Source organism: Theropithecus gelada, chromosome 12 (genome assembly GCF_003255815.1).
Source record: "Theropithecus gelada isolate Dixy chromosome 12, Tgel_1.0, whole genome shotgun sequence".
Classification (NCBI taxonomy): domain Eukaryota; kingdom Metazoa; phylum Chordata; class Mammalia; order Primates; family Cercopithecidae; genus Theropithecus; species Theropithecus gelada.
The window spans coordinates 11424516-11447033 of record NC_037680.1 but is presented as its reverse complement, the minus strand read 5'-3'; the positions used below and the strand labels follow the sequence as shown (position 1 = coordinate 11447033).

General features: G+C 38.5%; 1 protein-coding gene across 3 annotated transcripts in view; it reads left to right on the top strand.

Annotated features, from left to right (window-relative positions):
* The window catches only part of NCKAP5 (NCK associated protein 5), an 835293-nt gene that overhangs the window by 190754 nt on the left and 622021 nt on the right, over positions 1-22518 (top strand). For all 3 annotated transcript variants that reach the window (XM_025404545.1, XM_025404546.1, XM_025404544.1), the window contains exon 2: positions 16188-16261. In XM_025404545.1, the coding sequence (XP_025260330.1) occupies positions 16188-16261 (74 nt within the window). The remainder of the gene's footprint in view (positions 1-16187; positions 16262-22518) is intronic.

Genomic DNA, 22518 nt, shown 5'->3' with positions numbered 1-22518 from the left:
TTCTTTTCATGTTAACTAGCCTTATTCTTGAGTGTGATTCGTTATTATAGCAAATTTAATTTTGCATGAAAAGCATGATAACTAATTACATAGCATTTGCATACTCAGAACAAATTCCCAAAAATATTTGCATAAATTTCCTGATGTTCCGTTTGACTCTTTAACAACCTCATCATAGTAAATTGCCTTCCTAAATTGATTTAACACATCTGCCTTGTCTAGGAGTGGCTGATTTTTATGAAAAATAGGGATTAGAATAGTTAAATTGCTATCCACTGGTAAGTGAACTGTCTGCGTTGCTATCCCAAATATGTATATTTTAAAAAGGAATTTCTGTCTTAGGTGACTGTCCCAATACAAAAAACTTACCTGAGCCCAGGTGTCTTTTCATATCCCAGATAGTGCATAGTCCACTCATTGAATGGTTTTAGCTGCATAAGGGCTTTGAGAGGAGATACTTAAAAAAAAAAAAAAAGTAACATCCCAGGTGCACCTGCATCACATTTATCATGGGTACTTCTCTCGTGCTGATCTTTAAAACGGCACCTACATCATTAAATGCAAACATAGGCTTCACAGCAGGGCAGCTATTGCTGGTTTTGCATTATTTTAATTAAACTTCAGTGTTTCACCTGATGCAAGGTCTGATTGCCCAGCCCTCTACCCTCCAAAATGAGATCTTTTGAAAAGAAACCTTGAATTGTTCATCAATGCTGATAGTAATTCAAATTCACTATAGCGTCAAATGATTTATCTTGAAAATGCAGGAGGTGGAAGGGGGCGGGGGAAGGGGTGGCTCACACACCAGGAGTGAATGATCGCAATGATCGGTTAATTTGACTATTGAGCAGTCGTTTTTAAGGTGTAGTGTGATCAGAATCACCTGGAAGGCTCCTAAACCCATAAATTATTGGGCTCCTCCACCCCCAAAGTTCAGTGGGCCTGGGGAAAGGCCAGAGAATTTGCATTTCTAAATGAGTTTGCAGGTGATGCTAACAATGTTGGTCTGTGTCCACAGTGGGAGAACCGTTGCATTAGATCCTAATAGTTAGGATAATGTGTCTTTGTGAAGTGGGTGTTCAGTGGAGGCTAAGGGTACCATTTGGTCATCCCAGGTAGAACCCAGGGGAGCATACCAGCCGCCATCAGGTGATGGGCAGCGCTGAGTTACTGCATTGCACCGTTGCTCTTCCAAGGATGGACTGGGACAGAGACAGGGGCTCTGGGCACAAGGGCTTTCAAATTAAGAGTTGCTGTATGTCCCATTTCTCTCCAGATTTTCCAATGAGAAGGTTCAAAGAGTGCCACAGCTATGTTGCATCACATATTTGGTTTGGCCCCTCAGGAGAGAAGAAACTTTTCTCCTGAATCAGATTCTCCACAGTCAGAACAAAATGGCTTTCTAATTACCTTTCAAACAAGACCGCAGTGCTGTTTACTTCAGGTTGTATCAGCCCTCCAGGTTACCACCTATAAAAGCACTTTTTAATCACAGTATTGGTAATCAGTTTATTCCACGAGACATTTGTGGAACTGCTGAGGATAATCTCAAATTCACATATTACAAGCTAGAGTTGAGAACAGAAGAGGCCAAGAAACAGGTTGTATTTAACGTCAGTGTCTTTATTGGAAAAAAGAGAAGTCTTTGCTACTGAGTTGTTTATTTTGGGTGGGGCAGGGGTGGGTATCTTCTACTTCATAAGTCCTTTCTCTGCATCTTCTTAAACCATCCTAAAAATCTTCCCTCAGTGATTGGCAGTTGATTCAGTAGGCATAATTCTCCTGAAAGCTGTTTATGCTGGTATTAGAGAATGAACTATGGCATAGGCTCAGTCTCTGGAGGTAAAGTTGAAGAGAAAGGGGTGTTGTAGTATCAGGAGTGGCTATTTTCCCACTGTTTCCCCTTTCCACATTCTTTCTTGACAGAGCTTGCTAAGATAGCAAACTAGAAAGAGGAGCTGCACAGTGAAAATATACACAGCCCCCTGAAGGGATTCCTCTGTTTCCAGGAGGCAGAGGCCCTCATTCTTACTCTGCCACCCTTTTGTTTCCAGCTTGGCCTTTTCATGGTCAGATGTCAAGATCTAAAATAAGGATTGCCAGCCAGATGGGTCCTGCTTTGCACCTATACCCATTATACGAGTCCTGGTGTTGGCAATGGGCATCACATTGAAATACCAATTAACCAGTCCTCACGAAGCTAAGTGTCTTTCTGTAGAGTTGGCCTCTTTGTGGAAGATGTTGGACAAGTTCAAGTGTTTTCAGCACTAAGTCGGCTACAGCTGGGGAAGGATGCCTGGTTCTCCACATAACATTAGAAGCCCTCTGAGTTGGCAGCGCTGACTGGAGAGCAGGTTCTGTTGAATAGGCCTACAGTGTCTGAGGGGAGGTGCCCATGAATTCCAGCCCTGGTGAGGCCTCCACACCTGCACAGAACCCAACCCCAAAACCCCACCCCAGCCTCAGGGCTCTGCCTCCTTAGATGGAAACTAATCCTCAGTAGAGAATAGCTCTTTATCTTGAGTTCAAACTCTCCTACTAGTTGCTGGAAGGAGGGGGGTGGCCATGGAATACCATACTTAAATATCACACAGACAATTGCCCAAGAGGTCCCTCCTGCTCTTGTGTTCAATCTGAGCTTGCAGTTTTTCCCAGTTCAGTCCTCATCTTCATGGTAATTTTATCCTGGATGTGTTTTGGGTTCTGGTTTTGCAGCTTTTGTTAATCGAATTGAAACTTCTTTCTGACTTCCAGAATTCTTTATGACTTTTGGTTTGCTTTCATGTTCTATATTGGTGATACAGGTTTATTTTTTGTGATATGCATATGCAAAATACTAGGTCTGAGAAGGTCTCTTTAGGCACTCCATCTTTTATTTCCCGAGGCCTGTGGCAGGGAAATAAATGCCTATGCTCTCCTTAGTACATCTCTTCATATGGAGACCACATTTAGGGGTAAGAGGAAAACATGCTGGTCAGACGTAGTGATTCACTTGTTCTGCTGCCTTTTTATTGGAGGAAATGCAACAAGATAGAGCTAGTGTTTCTTTTCACCAAGACAAGTCAAACGGTATTCAACTGCTTAATACGAAAAATAGCCTGCAGCCCATGACAGCCAGGAGAACTCAGATCCGGTCCATTACTTTCGTCTTCACGTTTTACCATGAAAATAGAGACATAAATGTGATCAGATCCTGGGCACCACCCGTCCCCACCAAGAGGCAGTAGAGGCAGTCTTTGAAATACCTCACGCCAGGAAGAATGTTCGTTCCTCCAGGATGATTTATGTTCAGTGCCCGTAAGTGAGAAATGCAGTTTAACAGGCAACATACTGAAATCTGCACATCCACAAATGCTTTCTGGCTTAGAAAATAAAGTCCAAGCAAGGTTTATGTGTTAGTGCATAAATGTATAATCTCCTCACGCTGCAGGAAATAGCCTCTTTCTTGAGGGAAATCTCTTAAAGATAAATATAAAAATGAAACAAAAATTTTAAATAGTTTGACGGTCCTCTTGTGTGGCAAAAGGTGTCTTCCTGGAATAGGCGGCCCAAGTTTTCCTAAAAGAGTTCCTAGATCCAACATGTGGAGTACCATCTGCTCTGTTTCTAAAATGTCTTCATGTTTATCACCTTGTTTCCAGTCTCATTTGAATGTCAAGAGACTCCAAGGCCCTAACTCACTTTGGTAGAACAGGTATTGAAGGTGTTTCAGGGAAAGGTTTGGTGTGTTGATTGCATGGTGGTTGTGGCAGTTGGTTTGTTTTGTTGCGTTAAGTCACTGGAAATAACCAGAAATTCTATTTGGGAGACCATTCTCCAAAAGTGCCCCAAGGAGAACTGGCAACATCTTCCTACAAGTTCTTGTTAAAGTTAGATCTCTGGGTCCCATTTTATTCCCAGACTTACTGAACCTGAATCTCTGGGATAGGACCTGGAATGCACCCTTTTCCCAAGGGCTTCCATAGCCCCATGGCCTCTTGAAGACTGATCTTCAAAAATCACATGATATTTATGATATTTTCTTGAAAAGCTTTGTTCTTACTTGTTCTCCCTACCCTTGGCATAAAATTTTCTTTATTCTTCACCTTTCCCCAACCTCTACCCCAAGTGAAGTATTTGGAATGGCTCTGCCACTGAAACTGTTTTTGTCGGGCCGCTAATGACCTCTATATTGGCCAATTTGCGGGCCTGTCTTACTTGATCACTGATTGTATTTAACACTACCTTCTCCTTAGAACACCTTCTCCTATTCTTCCCTCACTGGCCTCTCCTTCATTTACTTTTTTTGTTTTTTCTCCTCCCAACCTCCAAGTAGTGGGTCCTTTTTTCTTTAGTGTAGTTCCTTCCTCAGGTAATCTCATTCGATGTCATGGCTCCGTGTTTATATCCTTACACACTGGAATCCAAAATTCTGGAGCACTAACGACCTGGTTGACATCTGCTCTTTCATATGTAATGACATAGCAAACTTCACTGCCAAAGGAGAACAATTTAGTCAACACCCCTTGTACAAACTTACCCCTTTCTTAGTTTTCCCTCTGTCAATAAATAGCACATTATCCAACAGCTCAGGCCCAAAACCAAATATTATTTTGATTTTTATTTCATTTCATATCCCACATTCAATCCATCAGGAAGTTCTATTACCTCCATCTTCAAAACAGATTCTAAATCCAGCAACTTAGCATGATTCTCCCGGTGACCGCCCTAGTCAAAGTGACGATGATCTCCTTCCAGTGGCCTCAGCTGGTCTCCTTTCTCCTTGCTCCTGCCCCTGCCCGCTACTCCTTCAGTCAACAGCAGCCTGAAGGATCCTTTCAAGACTTAAGTGAGACCATTTGACTCCTCGAATCAAATCCCAGTGCAATTGTTCCCTATGTCACTGAGAACAAAAGGCAAAGTTCCTACAAGGGCTTAGGCAGCTGTGATGACCACCCTCCTCCCCTCACCCCATCTCTGCACTCCAGCCACAGTGGCTTCTGTGCTGTTCCCGCAACATGCCGGCACACACTCCTGCCCCCAAAGTCCTTTATGCTGGTTTTCTCTGCCTAGAATGAGCCTCCCAGAGTAGCCACCTGGGTTAGTTCCCTCACTTCCTTTAGGTGTTTGCTCAAATGTCTTCAGTGTGGCCTTCCTCCAGCAGTCTATGTTAACGCCACCCCTCTACTTCAGCCCTTCCTTTCCTCTTCTCTGTTTTGTTTTTCCACTTACCTCCGCTTATTTTGTCTGTCTCCTTCACAAAAATGTTACCTTCATGCAGGCAGAGACTTGTCTGCACTGTACATGGCTGTATTGCCCAGACCTTGAAGAGTGCCTGAACATAATTAGCTCTTGAAAATATTTGTAGAATAATTGCATCTGGCATTATTTACGTTGGCCTTATTAATCTCTTTAAGAGGACAGTGGGTGGTAATCGGGCTAATCAGTAAACTAATCCTGGTTACCATAATCCAGTGATTTGCAGAGTGGTCCCCAGACCAGCAGCATTAGAATGGACCTGGGAGCTTCTCATAGATGCAAATTTTCAGGCTCCATTGCATGCCCACTGAATCAAACTCTGGGGTCAGGGCCCAGTAATCTGTGTTTTAACTAGCCCACCAGGTGACTCCGATGAACAGATGGGAGCCGTAAGTAGCAGCAAACAAATGTGTTCTCCGTACTTGATGCCCTAACCCAATTCCAGTGCACTGGTTTCTAGAAATGCCTGGCCACCTATTATTTGCAGGTCTTGTGCTAGGTGCTGGGATTGCAAAGAATTCATAACTTGGCCTGTTCAGAAAAAGCAAGGAGCCTGGCTTCACTGGACTCCCAGGGTAGCTTTGGGGAGTGATGGGAGAGAAAATTAGAACATACCTGGCCAGATTTTGAATGGTATTGATAATCATAGGCTCAGGGGGTCCTGATATACCGTAGTGAGTGAAATGGCGTTCCGTGATCCAGTATTTGGGTAGAAGGAAATGTATGAAAGTACAGTGTACTGATGCAATGGATCATTGGTCAATTCCTGCTGTGTGTGGATGTAATACTGGGATTTAAATTAGTTTTTGAACTTTCCATGGCCAAATTCTTTCATGTAGAGTAGCTGGGGACCCAAGACTTTTCACTCATATAAGGCTCTACCGATGTTTCTCCATCAAGTGAAAAATAGAGGTTGAAATGAAGACTCTGCTAACTATGTCATTTGTATTTTTATGGTGGCTTTTTAAAACTATACACGATCTACTGTCATGCTGACAAATGCTATGTTACTGACTTGCAGAACTTGAGGACAGATTGAATTAGTTTTTATTTCTACCTCAGAAAAAAAAATAAATAAGCGAACTTATTTTTTCCACCTAAATGAATTCCTTCATTTGACCAATATGTTTTTATCTCCCAAGCTGCTATAAGAACAATATTTAAGAAAATGATACAGGCTGCTGAGAAATACAATAGTTACTATTTTGCTTAAAATTAAGTATAACTCTTTTTATCTAAGAAAGAATAAGTATTAGTAAGAGCATCTTTTTCAAATATAATATAACTAAAAGTTGTTTAACTTATGTGTAGATTTATGTCATTACTATTAACAGAGCAGAGTACTGAATGGAAGAATACAACTTAACTTCTGCCCTTACCCTCATTGCACTAGGACAGGGAAATCAAAGTGGAACCAAAGCCAAACTTACACAGATGCCCAATTAGTACGAATCTGAAAGCTCATTGCTTGATTTTGTTTTATGGCTTTGCATCTAGCCAGATTCCCTCCAACACACACTACAAATTGGTGGAGAGGGCTGTGGTGGAGGGGGTCATTCTGTAGCTAGTTTCCAGCTAACCAACATAAAATTCACTCTGAGGGCAGTTAGCTGTGGGAAGGGCATTCTTTAGGGCAGTGAAAAAATGTGCTGAACTGAGCAAAAACAGACTTTTAAAGTCTGTTATTGTCTGACCCTAAGCAAATTACTTAACCATAATCTGAGCATTAGTTTTCTAAATTGAAATGGTGACCATGACTCAAAGATGTTGTGAGGCTTAAATGAGAATGGTTGTCAAAGTGCTTTGGAAAACTATAACATCTACAAACAACATCAATCAATCAAGTAATATAGAGATGACTGCTGCTTTGTATTTCACTGTTTGCCATGTTAACTTTCAAAAGAATTGACCAATTATTTATATTGCTTGTTACATAGGCTAAGTGTACAGTAACAAAGAAAGCCCAAAATACAGTGTTTTAAATAAATAGGAATTTATTTCTATCTTATTTAGGTCAAAGGGAGGTAGAAAGACTAGGGTCAGTGGATAGGTGCTCTAAGAACTATCACTTTAGCTATCCTTTGCATGTAGGACTGTCTCTGAGCCCAAGGCGTCACTGTTTCTGGCCAGGGGAAGAGTGCACAATGGGCCGTATCTTGTCTTTAGGCTGGGGATTTCCTGGATATTGCATAAACCATTTCTGCTTACCTCTCTTTGGCTTGAACTCAGGCACATGTTCACCTCAAGCAGCACAGGAGGCTGGGAAACATAATTTCTAGCTTGGGAGCAGTGTGTCCAGCTAGAACTGGGGAGAGTTGGGGGATTTTTTTTAAAAGGGGAAAAATATATAATAGGGAACAGTTAAGCAGTATCCAACAAATTGAAGTATGTTTTACTCTGAAGATGTGCTAAGCTGTACTCATAGTCTGATCTGCATTAGTCTACTGCCTTGATACCAAATAGCAGGTCATGAGGCTTTTCAATGGTCTCATGTGCTCTCTGAATATATTCTGTCACTGTTAATTCATATTGATGAAATTTTCATATATGACAGAGGTTATAAAGAGATGTTTTCACTCTATGCGGTTTGCTAGTCATCATGCTATCAGTTATCTCTCCATTTGAAAGCAAATTTTGGTTGTGAATTTTACTGTGTTGAAATTTTTGACAGCTCCTATGATTTACATGCCATAGATGAGCAATGTACCTAAATTTTCTTCAGAGTTGCAAGATTAGAAAAACATACTGATTTTGCGAAATTATCAATAGCTTGTCTTTGGAATGTCATTTCTGGCTTGTACCAATAGAATAAAATTATGAATATACAGTAATTTAGAAAACTGCTAGGATTAAGTATATATATTTGGTGTCTGCTTCCCAGTTTCTGGCACAGAACTCCTAAAACCCTTGTAGATAGGGTACTAGGAGAACCTTTTGTTCTAATATTTGGTCTTTGGCTCCTGGTTTCTGACACAGAGTTCCTAAAACCTTTCTTATTTTCTGAGTGATAATGTCTGACACAGAGCTCTTAAATCCCTTAGAATTTTCCGGGTGATAGGAGCATCTTTTGCTCTATTTAGAAGACTCTTTGTGGGCTTCTGGATAGCCTCAGGACGGGGGCTGGTTGCCAGGGGAACCAACCATGTGATTAAAGGGTTGGAACTTTCAGCCCTACCTACCAAGCTCTGGGTGAGTTGACCACCAATGGCCACTGATGTAATCAGTCATTCCTACATAATGCATCCTCCATAAAACCCAAGAGGACTGGGCTCAAGGGGCTTCCAGATAGCTGAACTCATGGAAGTTCCTGGAGGGCAGTGTGCCAGGAGAGAGCATGGAAGTCCTGAACCCCTTCTCCCATACCTCGTCCTATGCAGCTCTTCCATTTAGCTGTTTATCTGTATCATTTGCAGTATCACTTACAATAAATGAGTAAACCTAAGTAAAATGCCTCCTTGAGTTCTGTGAACTGCTGTAGCAAATTTATCAAGCATGAGGAGGTTGTGGTGGGAACCCTGATTTATAGCTGGCTGGTCAGAAGTATAGGTGGCAGCCCACTGTGGTACTTGTGATTGGTGTCTGAAGCCAGGAGCAGTCTTGTGGGACTGAGCCCTTACCTTGAGGGATCTGATGCTATCTCCAGGTAGATGGTGTCAGAATTGAGTTAAATTATAAGACACCTAGTTGGTGTCTGCTGGAGAATTGTTTGGTTGATGTATAGGGAAAGATTCCCATTCATCTGGTGTCAGAAGCATCACATTGAGTGGTGCATGAGAGAGGAGAGGGAAAACGAAACAAAAACACTGTTTCTGCTGTCTTGTCATGATTGCCTAATGTTTTGATGATCATCAAAACCTTTTCAAGTAAAAGTTTTGGAAGACCGAGACAACTTATAGACTAATCTCAGATTCTCTTATGAGCCTGGTTACATCCAGCCAATTAATTCACTCTTTCACTTACTCAACACACTCTTGAGTGCTTGAGATGTTCCAAGGGCTATGGTAGGTGCTGGAGGATACAGAAATGAAGGATGACATACTTGAAAGAGTCTGTGGCACATCCAAAGGGACCTGTTTGGGAAATAGCCATACTCACAGGATTGGACCTCCAGAGGGTGATTGAGCAGCGTGGGCCATGCTGAACCTCCGAGTGATGGAATACGGGGAGACACTTTCAGAGAATACCAAGGAGGAAGAGTATGATTTTAAAATGTGAAGTTCTGCGGGTACTGGTCATAAGATAAGGACCAAGCAAAATCCTGGGATTCCACCTTGTGGAGGCCATCAGTGGCTCTAATGGGAAAGCTCCACTAGAAGGTCTGCCTTAGATAGAAGCAAGGTTGCAGCTGTTTGAGGAGGGAATGGGAAAGAGGAATTCAAGACGGCTGATGCTAAGATGGCAACAGGAGGATGGATCTGTTCAAGCCGGGACTCCTGAATTGATTTGCTCATGGTATTTAACATTTAAAAAAGTCTCTTTGGAAGCATTTATACTGGTACAGATGCCAGTTAATTATGAGACACCTTTGTATTTATTACCTTGTCTGTATAATTCCCAAAGTGGGTATTTTATTTGAGTTTTTTACATTCACCATGCAGATATACCTTTTTATTAAGAGATGCCCCCCCAACCTTAAAAATTACTTTGTTGTGGTAGTTAGTCATTTCCTAATTGCAGACAGTTCTGTTGATTTGAACAGCTGGCCGCCTCGCCGGTGCTGCTTTGCCCAAAGGTGAATTGGGGATTCTATGTTACTAGTCACAAAATTGCTGGCAGGATTTCACAAGCTCTGCCATAAGTTATGCTGATTATAATGCGAAGATTATTTGGAGGGATTTTTGGATCTCTGCAAGCTTTGATATACGATTTTATTTTAAACTCCACTTAAGATGAATGATACTTAAGATCCTCACATCATTAGAATTCATTTATAATGGGCCTCTCTCAGAACTGACCTACTTCAGACAATAGGAGATTCGCATTAAATGGGCTTATGCTACAAAGACATGCAATGTTCAGTATATCTATAAACCTCTAATCACTTTAAATGTTTCATACTAATTGCCCTGAAACATGTGCATTAAAAGAAGTGAAAGGCAAACTTCCTGAAATATATCTCTAAAATGATTCTAATTTGCATAAGTTTGAGCCAAGGAACAGATGTCTTTTTAATGCTGTACCTTTGTGAAATTTTTAAAACATAAAATATGACTTGGTGTAACTTGGTACCCCCCGCCTTCAGCCCCCTTAATCCTAACTTTGGTGAAATGCTTTTATCAGACCACTAACGAGGGCAAGTGGAAAGGGGGGTTCATTGTTTCAAACACGAGCCTAGCTTTAGAATAATATAAAGGAAATGGTTTCCTTGTGGCATTTCAGATCAAGCCTTCTAAAATTTATAATCAAATCTTCATGGACATTATTTTCTGGGACGGTATTTTTCTATGTAATATCCATTACTTTAAATTTTTGTAATGAGCATATAGTTTTTTAAAACTACAGACAAAGAAAAAATATACAGAAGAAAATTAAATTAGCCCATAATATTACCATTTACTGTAGGATATTAATCTTTCATATACATTTTCTAAATTGTGATGAGAGGGATTATGTAGTTTTTTATCCTGCTTTCACTTAGCATTACACTGTTTTCTAGTTTATTACATATTCTTTACCAAGTTTAAGAATTGTATTTCTTTGAATGAAAAAAGCATGCTTTATTTTAATTATTCCTATAGTTTTGGAAAATAAGACATACCCAGTCTTTCCATATTGTCACAAATAATATTTCGATAAATATCATTTGCTTTAATCTGATTATTTCCTCAGGCTGATTTCTAGACAGGGAGTTTCTAGATCAAAAGGGCACGGATGTCTTAAAATCACATGTATCACCAAATTGCTTTCCCCAATTGTACCTACACAGGAAAAACACACTGTTATACTTAAGCATTTTTTATTATCAAGTCAAAAATAGAACAATAATTTCTTCCCCTGTATTCAAAGTGATTTATGCACCCTTCTATCAATAGTTCCCTCTTTCTTTCCCTCTTGTCCTCCTTCTGCCCATCACAAAAATAGATAATGTATATTCTACTTTTCCTTTCTGGGATTTTATGTTATTTTTTAATTACCTTTTTAAACATCTGTTTGACTGGATTAACCTCTTTTGAAGCCTCTTTTTATATTGTGAATTCCTATTTGTTATTCTTTGCTCAGGTATTACGTATGTGCATATATACTTATACATGCATGTGTACATATACTTATCTGGCACACAGACACCTTTTGGTTATACACATGTGTATCTTTAAGTTTTTCATTAAAAGATGTAGGTCCTGTATTTTATGAATTCATGAATGCCTGAGAATGTCTTTCTGTTGCTTTGTTACATAGGAGCTACTTAATTGGGAATAATATTTATGGTTTGTCTATAAACTAATTTCAATGGGCATTTGGGGTGGCTGTAAGCTGTGGAGCTAATGTGGTTTTGCTCCTTGTTGAGCTATAAGCATTCGAACAAGCCCCCCATTTTTGCCTTCACTATTTTTATTCAACTCTTGTGCCAATAGACGTGTGGATTGTTTTCCATTAACTCTACCTGGAAAGTGATGAATCCTTTCGATGTGCATAATCACGTCCTTATTTTTTCCCCTGTGCTGAAATATTTCTTTATCCCTTTGTTTGTTGTTTGCATTTCAAATCTTATCAAGTACTCAAATGCTCTCATTATTTGGCAAACCAATATTTTCTGGCCAGTTTATCAATCATGTCTGCATTCATTTTCATCCTTATCCTTTATTTCTTAATTTAGTTACAGGTTAAGTTTATCCTCCTCAGGACTGTATGTATGTTTTCATTGTCAATTCTACTATTTATTGTATCTAAGGTAGGTTTTGTAATTCTAAGAGAAACCAGTAGAATAGGATATTCATCAAGTTAGTAGTAACAATAGTTTAATAATGTCTTTGTGCTGAATGAGGTAGGAAGTTGCATGCTGAACAAAGCAAGGCTTGGGAAATAGACATTTTTCATAGATAATGTGTTAGGAATAGTGAACACTGACATCAAGGAAGATGTGGATATGGTTGTTTATTTTTTCTCCCTAGATTACATCATGCTTACTCTTCACTAACTGAATGATACATATACTAATTGACTTATACTGTAGAAATAGGAGAAGAGGAATATGTAAGTACCTGGCCTGGGTTGGGGAATTTGATTGTTTCCCAAATGAGATATTGAGAAATAGACTTTCACCTGTATGAACAATTCAGCGCCAATACACCAAAATCTGTTGCCTGTTGTCTCTGAAGCACCATTTCATGGTCAGGAGAGTCACCTTATAATAAAAATCACAGGACAGCAATAAATAGGTTTCCATTCGGTGAGTACAGTCTATGTTGCCTTGAAATTCTTAGCTCACTGAGCCCCGTCTTTATTTTATGTCATTTTATTATCTTGGCCGCTCACCCTATTATCTTGTAAAATCTAATTCTGCTGTCTTTTCATCTCAACATTTAAAAAAAAAATCTTCCTTCACGTGTGTCAGAGAGACCACATCTTTCTGGATACTAGTGAACATGTGAAGGCTCTTTCTAAAATGCTTTCATATCTTTCTTATGTAAGTAATTTTCAGAGTCACACCCTCTTTTATGATTAAGGATCATGTTCTCTCTCTTGTCCTACAGTACTTGTACATGGGTTCCATGGTGCATTTTTTCAGTTTACTCTGAAAAAAAATCTGTCTGGACCTTTTCTTTCTGCCTTTGCAGGCATGCTGGGATACTGGAGTCTCTGTACAATAACCTCCTCCGTGTACTTGCTCCCAAAGCTGTTGCAGCCACTATGCCTACAGCATTTGACTTATGGTGACCATAGTTTTCTCTTAACTACTGCCAGCCCCAGTGCTACCACCCTCCATTGTTTTCTTGGAGTTAATCTCCAAAGGGATCCACAGAATTTCCCCTAGGAGTAATTCTAGTTTATAATCTTGTGATAGTGTTTTCACATTAGGTAACGAACTTTTCCAGTTCAGGGTCCAGAAATGATACAGGTATGAAGGTACTTCCTAAGTTCTTTCAGGTTGAGCAAAAACAATTTCACTTGACAAAAAATATATGTAAGATGCATGTCTCTTTTCCCAATCCATTTGTGTTAGCCTTATATTGAGGCAATACCTTAATACATAAGTAAAATATATTGAATGTTGGAAGTAAGAGTGCCATAGAAAAAATATAGCTGAAAAGAGGGATAAAGAATCGATAATCTTAGTTTCCCATTTTTAAGTGGTTTAAGATTTGTCATCATAGTTATTTATATGGAAAATAGGATAAAGCTAGTTTAAATGGAAGCAGCTAGTATTTTTATTTGAAATAACTTTAAAATCACAAGCCAGTGACAACTACATTCAATGATTAGAGATCAGTATTATCAATCTCTGCCTAACTGCCTATTCTAATATTTAGTGTGTATAACCTAAGAACTGTACACTTAAAAGTCTTGAAGTTTGGCAAGAGAAGGGAAAATGAAAAATGGCTTCACCTTGTAAAGTGATCTTCCTTTTGAAAAGAGGTATATAATACTCTGAAAAAGGCCATGCTTGCTATTTGGCAGCCATGATGGATGTATGTACTTAAACTTCTTGTTTAATACTTACAATGCCTCCATAAATTAAGCATTATTTATGCCTCTGACAAAGATGAAGAAACTAAGGCTTAGACAGATTTAATAATGTGACCAAGGAACATAGCTAGTAAGTATCAAAACCAGGATTTGAACCTAAGTCTCTTTGATACTGAAGTCTTATTTGTCATCACTACACCTTTCTGCTTCAACCTCTGACTTGAGATAATCAGAATGAACAAAATGACAAGTCCAAGCTGCTTTCTAAGGCTTGCACCTGATTTGGTCCTGCCTACCTCTCCAACTTCATTTGAGACCCAGTATCCCTGAGTCCCTGCTCCCAGCACCCACTGGCTTCCTTCTGTTCCTCCAACAGCACATTTCAGGACCTTTGCATATGGTGTTTTTGCTGCCTGCAGTGTCTGGCTCCCTTTTCTCTATATGGTTTCCTTCTCTTCCAAGTCTTAGCTCAAATATCACTTGGTCGGAGTCTTCTTCCGGAGCCCTCACGTGACATAGCTGCTCCTCCCAAAGTCTTTCCTATTACCTGTTTACTTCATAGCATGTAGCCAATATGAAACCAGTCTGTTCATGTATTTAATATGCCCCTTTGACAGACTGTAAGCTCCTTGAGGTCAGTGGCTTTCCCCCTCTTGGTGATTACCATATCTGCAGCACTTAGAACAGCTCTTGGCATCTAACAGATGTTTAAAAATAGTTGTTAAATGAAGAAAAAATGAATAACTTTAAGATCTGTACATTTATTTCTACTTGGGAACAATGTATTTAGTTTTTCTTGGCTGAACATATTTGAGAATTCATGTATTTGATAGTGTCAAGTGTTCTAAATCATGGTTTAGCCTTGGTCAGGACACTTAAAAGCATAACCACATATGCTGCACCTTCCTGCAGTAGCACAGATTTCTGCTTTGTTTTTAACAATCCCAGTGGTCTTGTTTAAATAACTATTCAGTAGTCACCTGAAAATAATTGTTTATTCAATAAGCATAAAACTTCTTAGCTAATTATCTATAACAGAATTACAGTATCTTAGAATCCTAACAGATTTAACTAGACAAGAACTTAGTATACCCTCTAGTCTAGGGAACATTTTGGAAAGGTAAAAAGGCTTTTCAAGGCCACATGGGTAGATCCAGGATCAAAAGAAATCAGGACTGGTCCCTTTCCATTATATGGGGTCAACGCCCATCTTTCTCCCAGCCCCTCACCTTATTGTGGTGAATATTTCTATAAGAGCAGGACATCATGTATAGCGTTTCATAAGAAACCTACATTTCTGAAAGGAAAATATCACTGTTAATCAAAGTTCCCAGTTTATTTCAAATCTGTAGAAATGGAACAGTAGCTTTCATGGGCGCCTTAACATCGAAATCATTGCATACTATTCCATCGAAGGCTGCTATAATGTAGAAGCAGAGGACTGCAGGGTAGCCTTCAAAACAGAAAGGGAACAAAATACCAGATTCAGAGCAAAGCAATATAAAATGATTTGTATAGGTCGTATTTTCTCCAGGTTAGCAAAGGAAACACCAGTGCATACGAGCCTCGTATGCAGAAATCACAAATTAAATCCATTGTAATAATCTATGGATTTTTCTGCTTACTTCTCACATGACACATGAATTCTTTATTCTTTTTTTTCAGATACGTTTCAGGAACATAGTTTGATTGAGAGAAATAAATTTACATATACATGTCTATAGAGCAGAACACACCATACTTTTCATGTCTTTTTAGAAGCCAAAGATTTATGTTTAAGAATTAAAAAAAAATCACATCTACTGTTTTGTGTGTATATATGGAGCTGAAGAAAAATGGACATGTCCATTAGTGTATACAAGTACCCAGTGAATATGGGTATATATTACATTTATATAAAATATTCTATACAGTTTAAAAACATTACTTTTGCTGGAACATGACTGTCATAAGACCAGTAAAATCAAGAACTGTTTTGTCTACTTTTTTTTTCTATGATGGGCAGAAACATTTTTATACAGTAGAACACAGACCCCAGTTTAGATGACTATGAAATTTAGGCCTTTTTTTCTGTGAGTAAGAGGATCGTAATGCTGACTCAGTGTAACGACCGTTCTCTTCTGTGATTTGTTTACAAAACTATCATGGATATGAGAAAAATAGTATTTACATATGATTGTAAGTCACAGAAGCAGAGAATCCTAGAACCGGAAGGGAGCTAGGGATAATCTTTCGAAAATACTCCTTGTAGAGATAAGGACAGAGTCTCAGGATGGTGGGGACTGTGGTAGCGAGCTTTCATCCGTCTTTGTCTGCTTGTACAGGAATACATGGACTCCAATAAATACATTGAGCATCTGCTGAGTCAACTCGAAGAGCAACACAGGAGTCTCTGGAGGTGAGTTTAATTCATGTTCTTATTTGTTTGTTCATGCAGCATCCTTTAGAGCTTTGTTGATCTAAAATGTTTCAGTTAGACTACAGAATATATGTCAAGTTCTTGTCTCGCTAAAAACTGTTAGATTCTAAGAAACTGTCGTCCTGGAATGGCAAAGCTGTAATGTGGAAGCTAGAACCCAAATTCTTTGATCCTTGCTTACTTCAAGATTTACTTAAGTTTTTCTCTAGTTAAAAAGTAGAACATTGCCGCTTCAAAGTCCAGCTTCTCTTCACATTAAAGGGGAATATTTTAATAATGCTGTTGTACAGCTACCCAATATTTAGTTTTTATTCTACATAGAGGGTTCTGACACTAGGTAAGGAAAATGTCTGAGAAGGTATCTGCATGCGTATTAGAAATGGTGGATTAATATCACAGAAGTCATATTGCCAAGTTATTCACTCCCTGGGGCCTCTTAGGAATTGAGATTGGCAAAGATGGTTGTAATATTATTATTTAGCTTTTTAGAACATGTGCCATTATGTCTCTTGTAGGCTTGTATACAAACAGTACTTGTTCTATAGTACTGCTATAGAACTTAAATTTCCTTTTGGAAGTTCCTATAGCTCTTACTTACTTTTTGAAATAAGTATGCTGGTACTTAAATATATGATGCCTCACATTGTACCAAAATTGTTTTATTAAGTACATTTGTCTCACCAACCCTCAGTAAGCCCCTAAAGTCATTAATTAATTACTTAATTAATTAATTATTGAGACAGAGTTTTGCTCTTGTTGCCCAGGCTGGAGTGCAATGGCAGGATCTTGGCTTACCACAGCCTCCACCTCCTGGGTTTAAACAGTCCTCCTACCTCAGTCTCCCATGTAGCTGGGATTACAGGTGCCCACCACCATGCCCAGCTAATTTTTCTTATATTTTTAGTAGAGATGGCATTTCACCATGTTGGCCAGGCTGGTCTCGAACTCTTGACCTCAGGTGATCCACCCGCCTCAGCCTCCCAAAGTGCTGAGATTACAAGTGTGAGCCACCGGGCCCAGTCCCTTTATTTCTTTTCATCTCCTTGCAGCATGGGGAGAGTGCTCTCTCTGTACACAGAGATGGCAGGTAAATATTTACTAACTCTCTTGTTTTCTTGCTAGACCTCATCCAAATCCATCACCATGGGGCTCCTTGCCAGGCCAGGTTGCCTCTTCTTGTTGCACCATTGTAAAAATTCTAATAGCCTCGAAATGTATCTTCTTTCAGGAGGTCTAGGTCTTGGGTAAAGTACTATATAGTTTAATATGTTATATTCTTACATTCGTTTTTCTACTGGAAGACAGACCTCTGATTATAGTAACAGAGAATATTCTATTTCTATACATAGAAAAACTGCTGGTAGGATACAACAAAAATTCAATGAAGTCTGTTTGACACTAATGGACACACCAGTTAATTTTATGTAATTGATGCAATATTTGCTAGATTTGTTTTTGAGGACTACACCCTGATTCTGATAGTTTTCTTTTGCGAACCAATGTATTAATTAAATCAACAACAATGTATGTATGGTTGTGTCCTTTTAATTATATCTTCTATAGATCTCTTGGAAAGTATATTTTTAAAACTGTATAACCGATATAATGTTTTATTTCAACTATTTATATAGAATATTTTATTTTTCCCATCTTCCTACAGAAAAATTTACAAAAAAATAATGAATGCCATCTGATGAAAGAAATTTAGAGTTTAATTTGGTTAGTAAGTGTATCTTACATGCATTATTATAGATGAATAATGGTTTCATGGGCTCTTTGAACCAAAATAACCTGCATGGAAAGGGCTATTTTTCTTACTTTCTTGAGGTAGCTAATAAAAACCTAGGTCTTCTCAGATATGATTAAATTAAAATTCTATTTCAGGCATGGAGTTAACATAAAGTGAGAGCTTAGAATTTTGTGTATAGTTACTTCCATTTTCCTTCAGAAATGGAATTATTACTGCTGAGGAAGCAAAGCCTTATATATAGTGTCAGAGGATCTAATAAAAATGCTCCATTTAAATAACAATAGAAGGTAATAATGACACTTGGATAGTCAGAATAATTCCAGTGAAAAGATGGAAATGGGTGGTATTGAAAGAAAATGAACCCCAATAATAGCAGATTTATATACTATTTATTGAATCATGAAATTACTTTTGATTATATTTTTGCCAACAGATCCTGACTTCACTGACTTAAAGTGACAGGCTTTATGATGGTTATTACAATATCATAACAACAACTGTAGCCAAATTGTTTTTAGAGAACAATATGTGAGTGACAGTGAACAGTGTAGGAAATCCTTTCTGGTTATGATTAAATTTTCAAATGCTTATTCATAAGTTAGAATAGAATCTATGATATACAGAGGATCATGGGAATAGCACGTCATGTTCACAAGCACAACCAGATTGCCTGAAGTTAAACAAATGCTCCCATAAATCAGTATAGGCTCCTCCTCTGATTTTATATGCCTTTGATTTGTGGCTGCTACCACTGTCATGGAGTAGTGGGCTATTTGTCATTGCTGCTAATGTTAACTGATGGCCTTCCATTTATACTGGAGCTAACTTACAACTTAGAGTCAAGTTCTGAATATCTAGATCTTCCAATAATAATAGTGGTCAGGATTAATTTATGGCTACCACCTTTGAGGACTGATCAAAAGCATGGTTGAAACAGAGCATACTCTTGTTGCCACTTGGTGAATGATAAGACTTGCATAAATAATATAGGATTCGGTGCAAAGATTAAAACGTTTCCTTTTCTTCATGGAGGGGGCTGCTAGCCTTTCACCAACTTTAGTTGGTTCTTATAGCATAACCATCTGCTGTGACAAAAAAAAATATGTTGCAATAACACTTTTGAGATAACTGGTTATTTTGGGGTCTTGTCTAATATTCTACTGAAATAGACCTATAATCTATCTCTGGGTTTTCAAGTTGCAAAGGAATTTGTGGAGTTCATAAGTAACTGTCTAGCAGGGAGCAGTCCTATAACTCAATTGTCTTGATAGCAACAAATCCTTCCTAAAGAGGAAAACGCAGAATTCATCTAAAGAAGAGAATGGAGTCAGAATCTAGAACTTAGTCTAAGACTTGAGTATCAGTTGGGGTGAGTTTAATCTGCTGTGTTTCTCCCTGCTTGATTTAAAACACACACACACACACTGCGACAACCTGTATACTAGTTCAGGTTGAAACACAACCATAATTTCCTGTACCTTTATTTGTTCTAATGTGAAAAGTTAATATGTGGAGAAAAAGGATTTTTTTTATGTCAGTTTTTACTATTTCTGATTTGCCTAAATATATTTGTGACTGACAAGAAACGTAAGAAAAGAGTGCTGAAATGTCTTTCCTAATATGTGATAAAAAATCTTTATCCATTTGTGGCCTCATATTAAGAGTTTAGAATAAACAGACAGTTGGAAAATACGAATTGAATTTATGAATGCTTATGGCATTGAAATTACTTTCAAGCCACAAATGTAAAATTATGTATAAAAAAGTGAGAGCAGCATACTACTATACAATAGGAAGAAAACTGGACTGGAGGTTTTGGGGACTTGGACTCTTGTCTGGCCTGCAAAAACTGGCTGCTGGATAAGAACTCCGAAATGGAGTTTTCTTATCTGTGAAAAGAAGGTATTAATATAGCTAGTATTTAAGATTACTCAGCACTGAGATTATGAAACGGTGTCTAGAGTATTATATTGCATTTATAAAACATGTTTTTAATAACACTTAAATATTATGCAATGATACAGCTACATAATACATATATCATAGAAAACTTCGAAGAACATGAGGATAAATGACTAATGTAACAATCTAACAATTTGCCAGTAGCTCAAGAAGACAATTTCCAAGTATTCACTTCAGATATTCTTTCTTTTTGTGTTAATGGGAGACTGGAGTTTTACTACTACCCAAATCAGCCTCCTCCAAGATTCAGAGGCCAGAGGTTTTAGAAGATAGTTTGATGGTGGGGGTAGGGATATTAGAGAATGGGGAGTGCTGATTGGTTGTGTTGGGATGAAATCATAGGGAGTCGAAGCTGTCTTCTTGCGCTGAGTCAGTTCCGGGGTGGGGGCTGCAAGACCTGAGGAGCCAGTTCACCGCTCTGGGTGGTACCTGTTGATCCATGAGAATGCAGGATCTGAAAGACACCTCAAATACCAATCTTTGGTTTTGCCATAATGATGTTACCCATAGGAGCAACTGGGGAGGTGAGAATCTTGTGGCCTCTGGCTGCATGACTCCTGAGCCATAATTTCTAATCTTGTAGTTAATTTGTTAGTTTTATAAAGGCAGTTGGTCTGGTCCCCAGGCAAGGAGGGGTCTGTTTCAGGAAAGGACTGTTATCATCTTTGTTTTATTTCAAATGTTCATAAGTCAAACTGGTGAGAGTTTTATCAAAAGTCTTACGGTAATGAAGAATGAGTAAGTAGGTCTGCATGGTCAAAATCAAATGACAAAATCTACTGAATGCAGAGTGCCAGCTACCAACCACAGATTCCAGATCACCTAAGCCTCATTTGAACAAGCTATATCTGCACTAGGGTTTCTCAACCAAGGCACTGTCGACATTTGGGGACAGACAATTCTTCATCGTAGGGGAGGATGTTTAGGATGATCCCTGGCTTTTACACCACCTGCCCATAGTACCCCTCAGTTGTGACAACAAAAATGTCTCTGGGCATATTTCAAGGGTTCCCTAAGGGACAAAATCATCCCCTCTCCCAGTTGAGCATCAGTGATCTAAATAATCTATGCAAGTATTTTCCTGAGTATATTCCAAGGAACACCAATATTCCACATCACTATGTCATAGATATTTTAAGAAAAATGAAGGTACTGCATGGTCAAATAAATTTTAAAAATTTTAGATAAAACCAAGTCTTAAACATTTTGTTTTAATTGTAGAACTTCTCAGAGCTATTAATCCTGCTAACAGGTGCTGCATATATGCAAAAATGATAAAAATATCATTTTTACTTTAAAAATAAAACTCTGAATCCTATCTTTCTTAGAGCATCTACTCCAAGGTTGCAAGGAACATATCGAGGGAAGTGGTGATCTATCTAACTGCTATGCAAATATAGAATACATATGACTTGTACCACCTGCTTCACTGGTACTGGGCTGGGTGACTTAAGGGCATCTAACAGTGTGAGGAGTCTGGGTTGTTGGTAAAAGGGGAAAGTCAGCCTGTAGAAACCTCAATGCCAAGTTCCTCACTCATTTCCTGAGGGGAAGTCAAAGCTTCAGTACAAACTTCCAAGAATCTAAACTACTGATTACAAACTGTTTGCCCAAGTAAAGGACTTAACTCCTGCTTCCCAAGGCGGGGAAACTAATGGTTTCCTACATCACCGGGGGGAATAAAAGACTAAATTTTAAAGCATGTATAGGTCCCTGATTAGAAGAAGATCCTGTAAGGCTCATCCCTTCTAGCAAAAAAAGATAATTACTTTTATATATCCAAAATGTTTTAAATGGAATTTTACCTTTCCTTTCTGGCTTGCATGTGATTCTTATTCTAAGAAAAGAAATAGAAAAACATTGGGTAAAAACTTTGCTTTCATTCTCCTTATGATTCAAATATGTCTTAACTAAGTAGAATGAACATCGAAATAAAATGATCCATGCTCAAAATACTCATTCATGTTCCCCATAATTTTGATATATCTATACATTTTTAGCTAGAGGTTAATGGCTCTGGTGCCTCTAAAGTTTCCTCCAGCTCTAAATTGAGAGAGAGAAATTGCTTGCTGGGAGGCCACATGCCATTATTCTATCCTTGAGAAAGAAATATTCTTTGCTAAAATGTTATCTAGAAATTATCTTGTAGTTGTAAAATACAGGTAAGAAGCAAAAGCAGACATGCTTTCTGAGCAGAGTCAGGCCCAGAGCCTCTTGAAGATGTACCTTCTGTGTATCCTGGATCTTAGCATCCTATCATCCAGGCATCTTAAGAATTAGCATGCCTCTACCCTCATGGGGTTAATTTATGTAGACTAAGGAGACGCCAAGTATTAAACAGGTTGCCTTCACTGTAATCATAGACCTCCACTGGGAGCTCTTAATTGGTAACAAGTAAAACTGCTCTGCATGAATTCTTAATGGTGGACACTGAATAAAATAAGAACTATGATTTGTTTTTTAAATCTCTCAAGAGAAAAAGAGGCTGTCTCTTGGGGAGAGAATGTGTAGCAAACAAAGAGAG